Source organism: Phacochoerus africanus, chromosome 8 (genome assembly GCF_016906955.1).
Source record: "Phacochoerus africanus isolate WHEZ1 chromosome 8, ROS_Pafr_v1, whole genome shotgun sequence".
Taxonomy (NCBI): Eukaryota; Metazoa; Chordata; class Mammalia; order Artiodactyla; family Suidae; genus Phacochoerus; species Phacochoerus africanus.
This window is the reverse complement of record NC_062551.1, coordinates 159,629,586-159,642,282: the sequence shown is the minus strand read 5'-3', so window position 1 is coordinate 159,642,282 and position 12,697 is coordinate 159,629,586. Positions and strand designations below refer to the sequence as shown.

The 12,697-nt window shown below is 41.0% G+C and overlaps 1 protein-coding gene across 1 annotated transcript in view; it reads right to left on the bottom strand.

Moving 5' to 3' along the window:
- The window catches only part of TXNDC12 (thioredoxin domain containing 12), a 31,333-nt gene extending 19,319 nt beyond the window's left edge, over positions 1-12,014 (bottom strand). Inside the window, exon 1 of the mRNA XM_047789119.1 lies at positions 11,789-12,014. Coding sequence (XP_047645075.1) covers positions 11,789-11,882 — 94 coding nt within the window. The 5' untranslated portion in view covers positions 11,883-12,014. The remainder of the gene's footprint in view (positions 1-11,788) is intronic.
- Positions 12,015-12,697: the final 683 nt, after the last annotated feature.

Here is a 12,697-nt window from a genome sequence, read left to right as displayed (position 1 = left end):
AGGGAGGTAAAAGGCTGAGGGTTTACACCCGAACTCTACACTTACTGCTGAGTTTATCTATAGATTTTATTTTAATGGTTTTTATTTTTTCCATTATAGCTGGTTTACAATGTTCTGTCAGTTTTCTACTGCATGACAAGGTGACCCAGTCACACATACATATACACATTCTCTTAGATCTTAAACTGCTCAAAAATAAACTCTACTAATTAAAAAAATTTCAATGGATAGGTTAAAACAGCAAATTAGAGACAGATAGAAATCTGGATCAGACATTATCCAGAATGCAGCCCAGAGACATGGGGAGATATAAAATGTAAAGGAGAGACTAAGAGATAGAGAGTAGATTAAGAAAGACTGGTATATGTAAAGCTGGAGTCTCAGAATGAAAAGTTGAAGGAAAAGGACATATTTGAAGAGATAATATTAGTGGAGGGGGCACTGGGTGACTGGAAAACAAGAGTAGGAGAAAAATATATACCTTTTAAATATTAAACCATGTTAATGTGTTATATCTACTAAAAATACATTTGCATTGTTTTAGAAAGAAAAATAGAGATGATCATAGCATTTTTCAAGGACTGAGATACATGAATTTGTAGATATTAGGAAGCACAATGTATAACAACTGTGACAAGTTACAAAAAGAAAACACATATACTTAAATTGTAGTGAAGGGGGAGTTCCCATCGTGGCTCAATGGTTAATGAATCTGACTAGGAACCATGAGGTTGCAGGTTCGATCCCTGGCCTTGTTCAGTGGGTTAAGGATCCGGCGTTGCCATGAGCTGTGGTGTAGGTTGCAGACGAGGCTCGGATCCCACGTTGCTGTGGCTCTAGCATAGGCTGGCAGCTACAGCTCCAATTCGACCCCTAGCCTGGGAACCTCTATATGCTGTGGGAGTGGCCTAAGAAATGGCAAAAAGACAAAAAAGAAAAGAAAAAATTGTAGTGAAGCTTCAGAATATCACACTAAGATCTTATAAGCATTTCAAAGGGAAATGATATATTTCTATCAAAAAAATCAAAATAATTAGACAAAAACAAACTAGAAATCAGAAGACAGCAGAATGTCATCTTTAACATGCTGAAAGAAAATATTTATAAATCTAGAATTATATGCCTAGCAAAACTATGTTTCAAGAACAAGAGTAAAATAGGATTTCTCTGTGGTGTGGTAGGTTAAGGATCTCGTGTTGTCACTGCAAGGGACAGTTAACAAAAGAATAATGGCAAAACAGACATTTTTTTTTTTTTTTGTCATATCCATAGCATGTGGAAGTTTCCAGGCCAGGGATCGAATCTGTGCCACAGCAGTGACCCAAGCCACTGCAGTGATAATGCTGGATCCTTAAGCCACTGAGCCACCAGGGAACTGCAAAATACCTTACATAAACTGAGGTATTTTTCCACCATCAAATATTCACCAATCATTATTTCAATAAATAAATATTAACTGAGCCTAATTTCAGACTATACTACAAAAATACAAAACTATAATCATCAAAACAGTGTGGTACTGGCACAAAAACAAATACATGGCTCAATGGAACAGAACAGAGAATGCAGAAATAAACTGGCATACTTATGGTCAATTAATCTAGGCCATAAAAGGCAAGAATATACAATGGAGAAAAGATAGTCTCTTCAGTAAGTAGTGCTGGGAAAACTAGACACTTACATGTAAAAGAATGAGATTAGAACATTTCCTCACAGTATATACAAAAATGGATTCAAAAAGGATTAAAAATCTAAATGTAAGACCTGAAACCATAAAACTCATGGAAGAGAACATAGGCAAAACACTCTTTGACATAAATCATAGCAATATTTTTTGGTATCTGTCTCCAAAGGCAAGAGAAACAAAAGCAAAAAATAAACAAATGGGACCTAACTAAACTTAAATGCTTTTATAGATCAAAGGAAACCATCAACAGAATGAAAAGACAACCTACTGAATGGGAGAAAACATTTGAGAATGATATGACCAATAAGGGATTAATATTCCACATATATAAACAATTCATAGTGGTTCAATATAAAAAAATCCAATTAAAAATGGGCAGAGGGAGTTCCCATTGTGGCTCAATGGGTTAAGAACCCAATTAGTATCCATAAGGATGCAGTTTGATCCCTGGCCTTGCCCAAAGGGTTAAGGATCCAATGATGCCACAAGCTGTGGTATAGGCCACAGATGCAGTTTTTATCTGGTGTTGCTGTAGCTGTGGCATGGGCCAGCAGCTGCAACTCCTACTTGACCCCTAGCCCACGAACTTCCATATGCCAGAGGTGCACCCTAAAAAGAAAAAAGGTGGGGGGGGGGAGGGCAGAGGATCTGAATAGACATTTTTCCAAAGAAGACATACATATGGCCAACAGGGATATGAAAAAATTCACAAGACCACTAACCATCAGGGAAACACAAATCAAAACCACAATGAGATATCATTTCATGTCTTTCAAAATGGCTATCTTGAAAAAGCAAAAAATAGTTGTTGGAGAAGATATGGAGGAAAGGGAACCGTTGTACACTGTTGGTAGGAATGTAAACTGGCGCAGCCACTGTGGAAAACAGTATAGGGCTTCCTTGAAAATCTAAAAATAGAACTACTATATGATACAGCAATTCCACTCCTAGATATATATCTGGAAAAAATAGAAAACTAATTCAAAAAGATACATGTACCACAATGTTCACAGCAGCATTATCTACAATAGCTAAGATATGGAAGCAAACTAAATGTCCATCAACAGATGAATGGATGGGAGTTCCCATCGTGGCTTGGCGGTTAACAAATCTGACTAGCATCCCTGAGGACATAGGTTCAATCCCTGGCCTTGCTCAGTGGGTTAAGGATCCCGCGATGCCATGAGCTGTGGTGTAGGTTGCAGATGTGGCTGGGATCCTGCATTGCTATGGCTATGACTGTGGTGTAGGCCAGCAACTACAGTTCCAATTTGACCTCTAGCCTGGGAACCTCCATATGCTGCGGGTGCAGCCCTAAAAAGCAAAAAATAAAATAAAATTTAAATTTAAAAAACAGATGAATGGATAAAGAAGATATAGTGTGTGTGTGTACTCACACATATACATATATGACATACTACACACACACAATGGAATATTAGTCAGAAAAAAGAATAAAATTTTATCATTTGCAATAACATCGATGGACCTGGAAAGTACTGTGCTAAGTGAAATAAGTCAAACAAAGAAAGACAAATACCATCTGTTCTCACTTATATGAGGAATCTAAAAACTAAAAATAAATGAATATAACAACAACAATAGGAGTTCCCGTTGTGGTTCAGTGGATTACGAACCCAACCAGTATCCATGAGGATGCAGGTTCAATCCCTGGCCTCGTTCAGTGGGTTAAGGATCCAGTGTTGCTATGAGCTGTGGTGTAGGTCAGCAGCTGCAGTTCTAATCGACTCATAGCTTGGAACTTCCATATGCCATAGGTGCAGCCCTAAAAGAAAAAATAAATAAATAAATAATAAAACAATAACAACAAAAAGAGTTTATAACAGTGTTTGGGACTGAAGAATTGCTACAAGTATTTGCTATTAATTAATATACCAGGCACTATTCTAAGTACTTTACCAATATCGATCCTCCTAACAACCCTAGAGGTAGGTGTCCATGTTTAGTCTCATTTTACAGATGAGAAAACTCAGGCACAAAGTTTAAGTAACCTTCCCAAGTTCACACAGCTAATGATTATCAGAGATGGAAGCCAAACTTATGTGCTCAATGTCCAGACTCCTTGCTTTTAAGCACTAAACAAGGCTGTCCTTCAAAGTAGGAGGAGGTTAGGACAAAGAGACAAGGGAGGGAGCAGACACTGCAGGGCCTGAAAGGCCACTGTAAAGACTCTGGCTTTTACTAAGCTCTCTGAGGGTTTTGAGCAAAGCAGTAACTTAATATGATTTCTGTTTTAACAGGATTGCTCTGGCTTTTGTGTTGAAAACAGACTACAGAGAGTGCTATGGGTTGAACTGTGTCCCTCCAAAAAAAGGTGTTGGAATCCTAACCCCTAATACCTCAGACTGTGACTTTATTTGGAATTAGGGTCTTTAGAGCCCAATATGACTGGTGTCCATATTAAAAAAAAAAAAAAAAAGATGCACACAGGGAAAACATAGCCATCTATAAGGAGAGGAGTATGGCTCAGATCCCTCCCTCACCCTTCAGAAGGACATGATACTGCCAACACCTTGATTTTAGACTTCTAGTCTTTAATACTGTGAGACAATAAACTTCTGTTAAGTCACTCAGTTTGTGGTGCTTTGTTATCGCAGCCCTAGCAAACTAATACAGGGGAGAAAAGCAAAAGCAAAAGAGACCAGGAAAGTGATTATTGCAATAATCCGGGCATGCCATGATAGTGGTCTGGACCAGCTGTGGGGGTAGAGGGAATAGGTAGGATCAGATTTTGGAAATATTTTGTGGGCAAAGTCGAAAATATTTTGCTTCAGATATGGGGTGAGAGAAGTTAAGGATGACCCTAAAGTTTTTGCCCTAGGCAACTGGAAGAATGGAGTTATCATTAATAGAAATGAGGAAGGGAGTAGGAGGAGTGAGTTTTGGAAAGGAACACTAAGAGTCTGGATTTGGATATATTCATTTTGAGATGCTTATTAGACGTCCAAATAGAGATGCAAAACAAGCAAATGGGATTGAGGATACAGATGTTATTTAAAGCCTAAGACTGAATAAGATCACCAAGGGAGTGAGTGCATTTGGAGAGGGCGTCCAAGAGCCCTAGAGAGCTCCCAGGTTAGGGGAGATAAAGAAGAACCAGCCCAGGACATAAAGAGAACCTGCCAGGGAGATCGGCAGAAAACCGGCAGGGCACAGAATCCTAGAATCCCAAGTTTCCACTATGTTTCAAGCAGATGACCTACACTTCAATGCTCCTGTTAACTCAGAAATGACCCCTGGATTTAGAAAGTAGAGAATAATGCTGACCTTGACAAGACCAGTTTCAGTAGAGGAGTGACGATGAAAAGATGATTCGAGTAGATCAAGACAGCCAAGGGAAGAATTAGAGAACAGTTCGCACCACTCTCAAGCATTTTGCTGTAGAGGAAGCAATTTGCTAGAGGAAGTTGTGAGTCATGAAGGGTATTTATTCAATATGGAGGAAATAATGGATGTTGAAAGTTGATAGAAATGATGTAATAAAGGTAGGAAAATTGATGATATAGGACTAGAAGGGTGAGTCAAAAATATCTAGAGTAGATGAAAAGAGATGGAATTTAGTGTTCAAAAGGATTAGCCTTTGCTAGGAACAGTTTATATGTAAAGACAGAAAAGGATGAATATATGGACACTGGTACTAGAAGATGGGTAAATATAGTGGTGATGATTTTTGAAAGGCCTTTTTGAATTCTCCTGTCTTCTGTTAAATAGGAAGCATGGTGACTGGCTGAGAACCAGGATTGTGGAAGAAGTACTGGAGGTTTGAAGAGACAAAAAAATAGGAAATAATCCCCTAGGAGAGAACCAGAGAAACTAAAAGCATAAATAAAGGGCATGTTTTAGGACAGAAGTGATTCCAGAAGGAAGTCTAGAAACAAGGAACAATGAACAAATTAATTGGTTAACATGTAGATAAATCAAAATATTAACTGTATGTGGGTTAAAGATTTGGCATTGTCACTGCAGTAGCCCAGGTTACTGCTGTGGCATGGGTTCAGTCCCTGGCCTGGAAACTTCCACATGCCACAGGAGTGGCAAAAAAATAAATAAATAAATAAAAATCATCTGTATAAAAAATTCCAATGTTCAACTTGTGGAGTTAAAAAAAAAAAGAGAGAGAGAACTAAAGTACTGGCCAACAACAGCTAAAAAATAAAGAGGAAGTGACTGAAGTCAAAATGTTCTAAGGCCCACTAACCACTGGAGGGTTAAGGTTAGATTTTGTTAAATATGTGAGTAAAATTTCAAAAGTAACCATTAAAAGAAAAGAACTAGAGTACTAATCAAGGAGATAAAATAAGAACCAGCAAATACTCAACCCCAATGAAAGGGCAAAAAAGGGAGAAAAAAAGAACGGAAAAAACAGCAGCAATGGAAACTGGATGAGATAAATAAGACCAGCTCCATCAATAATCACCACTAAACATAAGAGAGCTAAACTTGCCAGTTAAAGTTAAAAGACAGAAATTGGAGTTCCCGTTATGGCTCAGTGGAAACAAACCTGACTAGGAACCATGAGGTTTCGGGTTTGATCCCTGGCCTCACTCAGTGGGTTAAGGATCCAGTGTTGCTATGAGCTGTGGTGTAGGTTACAGACTCAGGTCAGATCTGATGTTGTTGTGGCTGTGGCGTAGGCCAGCAGCTGTAGCTCCGATTCGACCCCTAGCCTGGAAATGTGCTAGGATGCTGCAGGTGTGGTCTAAAAAAGAAAAAAAAAATAACAAAAACAAAAACAAACACTACCTCTATGATGTTTAAAGAGCACCTAAAACAGAACTCGTAAAAGTCAAAAGGAAAATGATTGAAAAATACATCCCAGGCAATTATCAGTCAAAAGAAAGTCAGCAAAGCTAGATTAATAACAGGCAAAGTAAAATTTCTCCACAAACATGGGCTACCCAGAAGCTAGCTGACAAAGCTTACAGTCATAGGAGGTTATTGCTAAGAGAGACCCTAGGGCAGGGCTGTTCAATTGAACTTTCTCCAGGAAATGTTATATATCTGCACCGTTCAATATGGTAGCCACCAGCTATTGAGTACTTGAAATGTAGCTACAGATTTCAGAGGAGCTGAGTTTTTTAATTTATTTATTTTATTCTATTTCAAATTTAATGTGCCCCATGCTACTCTATTGGACAGCACAAACTTAGAGATTCGTCCAATCCTGTCATATTACAAAAGCCTGGAAAAGGTAAGATGCTACCCAATATCACAAAGGAAGCCACAACCAGAATTTGGTCTGATTCTTAATTAAGCTTGTCTAGTGCCCCACCACTTCCCTAAATGCCATACTGCATTATCCATAAGAGAAAGTCTAGAGTATAATTTGAAACAGTTCACTGCCTGCACAAAATTTCTTTGAAAATTCATATTAAAAAGTATACTGAGGGAGTTCCCTGGTGGTCTAGTGGTTAGGATTCAGTGATTTCACTGCTGTGGCCTGGGTTCAATCCCTGCTCTGGGAACTGAAATCCCGCATCAAGCTGCTGCATGCTGCAGCCAAAAAAAAAAAAAAAAGCACATTGGAATTTTTCATAAGAGTAATAATAACCTCCATCATTTTCTGAGTTCTTCCTTTATGTGATCATTATAATACAATGATAGTATTGATAATGATTAAGGTCTAATAACTCATATGTCATTTATTGTATGTCAGGTACTGTTTTTCATGCTTTTACATATATTAACATTTAATCCTCACAGTAAACTTAGAAGGTGGAAACTCTAATTGTCCTCATTTTACAAATATGGAAGCGGAAGTTAACTATATTGCCCAAGGCTACAGTGCCAGAAAGTAGCAGAGCTGGGATTAGCACTCAGGTAGTACAGTTCCGGAGTCCACACACACACACACACACACACACACACACACACACACACACACACCTGGCATATGGAAGTTCCCAGGCTAGGGGTCGAATGAGAACCGTAGCTGCAGGCCTGCACCACAGTCACAGCAATGCCAGTCCGAGCCACATCTGCAACCTACACCACAGCTCATGGCAACGCCAGATCCTTAACCCACTGAGCAAGGCCAGGGGTCAAACCTGTGTCCTCCTGGGTACTAGCTGGGTTCGTTACCACTGAGCCACAGTGAGACCTCCCCAGGGTCTGTAATTTAACCACTCAGTACACTTCACTGCCTCTCTAGCAAAGATAAAAATGAATAAAGGAATAAAGGAATGTGGCTCTACCAAAGCAGAATGAAACAGATTTCAGATCTAGAAAATCTGGGTCCTTTGGTTTCCCTTCAAAAATAACTTGAAAGGGTTCGGTGTTTACCTTGTTACTAAAATCACCTACTCCCTGATACCACCCACACTCATAACCATGCCAAAGTGGAACATCTGAAGACAGTCCAATTTCCTAAAGTGTCGCCTGCATAGCCGCTTAATTTACATCAGTTATCTGCAAAGTGAGGGGAAAGCTCCCACATCAGCAGCTCCTTCCCTAAAACATTAATTTTAAAAGGGGGAAAGTGACCATTTGCAAGCACATCACTTACATCAGAATTCCCAAGCCCTTCATCCTAAAACTCTTTTCCTGAGTGTAAGCTAAGGACATCAGAAGAGTATCATCCACCTCTCCCAGCTGACAAAACAAAAGGTTAAGTGTCAGAACTGGCAGCCACGCCTCTAAACAGGGAACGCTGTACCTGAGAGGTAGAATAACACAGTGGCTAAATAAAGTCTGTCTGCATCAAACAGATCTAGTCGGCCACTTGCTGTTTCCACATATACACAACATGACTAACAAAACTATCTATCCCAGAGGGTTGTTGTGAATGCGAACAGAACATAGCATGGAAGGTACATACTCCATATGGGTCAAAGTTGTATTCTGGAGACTTGATAAAAGTCCTCTATTTCTGTTTCAGGCAGGAGAGCATATGAACTATTCCCACTGACAACTTTTTCATTTCTCCTTTAAAGTCTTAAAAATAGTGTCTGTACTCAGGGCAGGAGTGGTGTATGGGTTGGGAGCACAGGCTCTGAGATGCACAACTCAGCTGGTCCACTCACTAGCTGTGTGACTACTGTGCCCAATTTTAGGTTTTTCATCTGTGAAATGGGGATGATGATAAAAAAATATTCTCTATCTCAGAGGGTTATTATGAGGATTAAGCCAGTCAATATACGACAAACGCACAGAACAGTTTCTGGAATAGAGCAAATGTACAGCAAATGTTAATCATTACACATCTCCCCGCAGGTGATATATTCCAAATTTTTAGCACACCAAGAACAACAAAATTGTTTTAGAACTCTAGAACGTTAGAGCTGGAAGGACTCTTAGCAATCATTTCTAGTCCAACTCTCTCATGTAATAAATGCTTCCCAGGGAAGATAAGAGCTGGCTGTATAGTCTGATCAGAATCAAAACTCAGGTCTCTTGATTGTTATCTACTGCTCATACCACACCGTTGCACCTTCTCTTCAGTATCTCCTCTCTGCAAAGCACAGGTCATCTTCAGAGCTACTTAAACATCTTACTCATCACTGCTCTGGGTAGCACTTTTTGGGGAGGTGGGTTGGGTGGGCTATAATCTACTTCCCAAGAATTCATACCCAGAAGATACAAAAAAAAAAACTTTGAAATAGTATTAACTCTTAACTCTTTTCAGGAACAATTAAAATATTCTTCCTTGGGAGGATATAATAATAAACATCGAATAAATACTTTCTAAGTTTGCAACACAATATTAAGTACCTTTTGTTTTTTCATTTAATCCTCACAACACAGCCCCCCCAACTCTGTTGCCGTGTACACGTTCCTACAGTTACCTGCTATTTCCCTGTTCACAGTACATACATATCACAGTGTTATGTACTTGCCTGCTTACTTGTCTTGACAGTCTTCAGACTATAAGCTGAAAAAAGACAGGGATCTCAATGATCATGTGTACCATTCATTTCTTCTTTCAACAAATATTCCTGAACACGAATAAGAAATGGTCCTAGCTTACTGGGGCAGACCTTACTTTCCAAAGACGGTTGCAATAATATCCCCCATTCCACATGCTGTTTTTACAATGTGACCTAAACATTCCTTCCATGGGGAATGGGGGGGGTGTTAATGTCCCTTCCCCTTGAACATGCCCATAGAGTACAACAGAAATGATGCTGTGTGACTTGTACAGCTAGATGATAAAAATGCAATGCATTTCTACCTTGTTTTCTTAGGGTGCTCTCTCTTGGAATCCAGCTGTCATACAGTAAGGATGCCCACACTAGCCCATGAAGACAGACCACATGGAGATAACCAGGTCAACTGAGGCTTTAGACTTTGAACCAAGAGATTCACCTTCCCCACCCTGCCTTGTTTGAATTCTTGGCCCACAGAATCATAAGCATAACAAAAAATCCCTCCCCCCCCCCGCTGGCTGTGTCTGTGGCAAAGTTCCAGGGGAACCTGCACCACAGCAGTGACCTGAGCCACTGCAGTGACAATGCTGGATCCTTAACGAGCTGAACCACCAGGGAACTCCATAAAATGATTTCTCTACACCACTAAATTTGGGGGTGTTTTATCATGCAGCAGTGGTAAATGGAACATAGCTTACAGTCTAACAAGGAATAAAAATACTGAATATGCAACTCCAAGATATTGCCTACACCTAACACAGTTAACTGGAATAGGGTAAATTATTTGTAGAGCGTCTGAAGTAGTTGTTATTATGCTCCTTTTGCAGATAAGGGAATTGAGCTTTGAGAAATTTAGCAACTTGCCCTAGGTCTCTCAGCTGGTTAGTGTCAGAATAAATTAAAACTCAAATCTAAACCTACATTCCTAACACTATACACTTCTGTCTCCTTCAGTATTTATAATTTTACACTGCATATTCAGTACTCTGTCTTAAAATGGGATTTTCAGTACTTAAAACATTCTGGCCCAATCGAATTCACTGTGCAGTTTCACCACTGAGATGGAAACCCATATATCTCAGAGAAGCCTCCCCTGACCTTCCTAGCTCAAGGAATGCCAGCTCCTTCATCCTTCCCCAGTCTTTCCACTCCATCGGTTTCATTTTCTTCCCAGCATTCATTCCTAGCTGAAATTATCTTGCCTATTAATTTGTTCATGTGTCTGCTCCCTGTCTCTCTGAACTGAATATAAGCTTCATGAGAGCAGGAACCTTATCTGTCCCGTCCATTGCCATATCCCTAGTGCCTAGGACAGTACCTGGAATATGGGAGGTGATCAAAAATTACTTACTGAGTGAAGGAATGACTGCATTCAGGCACACCGAATGTCCACCCAATCTCATCACCCACCAATAAAGGTGCAAATAGGGAGGATAAAACAAAATTAAAAACAGCGAGATTGCAGCAGAGATATTCCACATGGTAAGGTCAGGTCAAAAAAAAAAGTAAGAAGAGGGAAATACATACTATCACACCCACTTAGAAAAAGCATAAACCCTGATCTCCAATAAAGATGTAGGTAGTGGGATAAATGGAGTAGGGAACACCTCTTATTCTCCATTGGTAACCACTGTCCCTCATTCTTCCAAAAAAATCAGCTTCTTCAATTACACTGAACCACACCGAGGACAACTGTTGGTGACCCTCTAACATCAGACCTTCGGCCCTTTATATGGCCCTTCCTTATGCACCCAGTCACCCTGACTGGGTGCAGGTTCTGTTCCCTCCCAGGTCTGGAGGCAGTAATCTAGCTCTTCAGGTAAGAGGTGAGGAGGGGAATCTTCAGACCCACGAAAAGAATCCAAATATGAAAGTCCACCCTGAGGAACGGTGACGGATGTCTGAGGACCCACCAAGTGCTAGACACTAAGCTGGTTTCTTAAACATGCTTTTCCTAATATACGGGTCATTCCTTACCCCAACCCAAGCATTTAGGGAGGCCTCAAGTACAACTTCCCCAACTCAATATTCCCCAGAACCGCTACTCCCTACCCCAAGAGATCTTCCTCAAACTCCAGGAGCAGTTGGAGAGGATAAAAAGAAATCTAGCGTGGCCAGAGACAGAATGGGAAGGGGATCGTGTTAGGACAAGGAGAGGGTTGTACTGGGCTGGGGCCCAGAATGAGTAAAGATTAAGATAAGAACGCAGTCTGACCCTTTCCAAGCCCAACATGTCCATCAGAAGAGACGAGGAGCAGGAAACTGAAGCTCAGCAAACAGGTGGCCCCGAGACGAGGCCGCGGTTCCATGGTGGTAAGTCCGCGGGGCCCCTGGGCTGAGCAGACGCCGGGCCCGAGTCCTAGCAGATGGTCCGCGCGGTATCCCAAGTGCGGCTCAGCCCAACCCCTCGCTTTCCCAGATTTTTTTTTTTTTTTTTTTCCCCAACCCTGAAGGAAGTGATGTTAGACGGATGTGGGTGGTGCCTCCGGGGTCCGGTCTGGGACTGAGTTTAAAGGTGCAGATCACGTAGAAGGTTGCAGGCGTTGCTTTCGAGCGGTAGTTGCTTCCCCCCGGTTCTGGACATTCCGTCCGAGGACCTAGAGAGAAAAGATGGGCCGAGATAGTGGCGGGTGGGGAGGAGACTCGGGAGAACCGTTGCTGGTGGCGTCCGCCTTCAGGCTAGCCCCTCCCCCCACCACGAACCGCTGCAGTTAATACTCACTACGCAAATTATTGATCGGTGAAGTCAGCCTCTCCCAACTGTTGGGCTGGTTGCCCACTGGTTTCAGGTACCCCATCCCCCTCCGCAAATAAAAAAAGACAGATAACCGGATTTCATTCTTAAGTTCCTGCTCGGGTCTCGAGAAGACCTGGCAAACCTGTTCTGCGGTGCTGTCTTGTGCCTGCAAGAATGCCCCTTACGGTTGAAGAAGAAACACTGGACCTTATTTTTTATTCCTTGTAAGCTAAATTCTTCCATTCAGGGATGATGCAACCAACTGATGCAAGCTCCGAGAAAACCAAACTTGTGATTTCTTACTGCAAATCTGACCTAGCTCTGCGGGGCACTGGGGCATAAGTCACTGCAGGCACTTAAAGTGTGAAGCTTCTTCTGATTAAATGT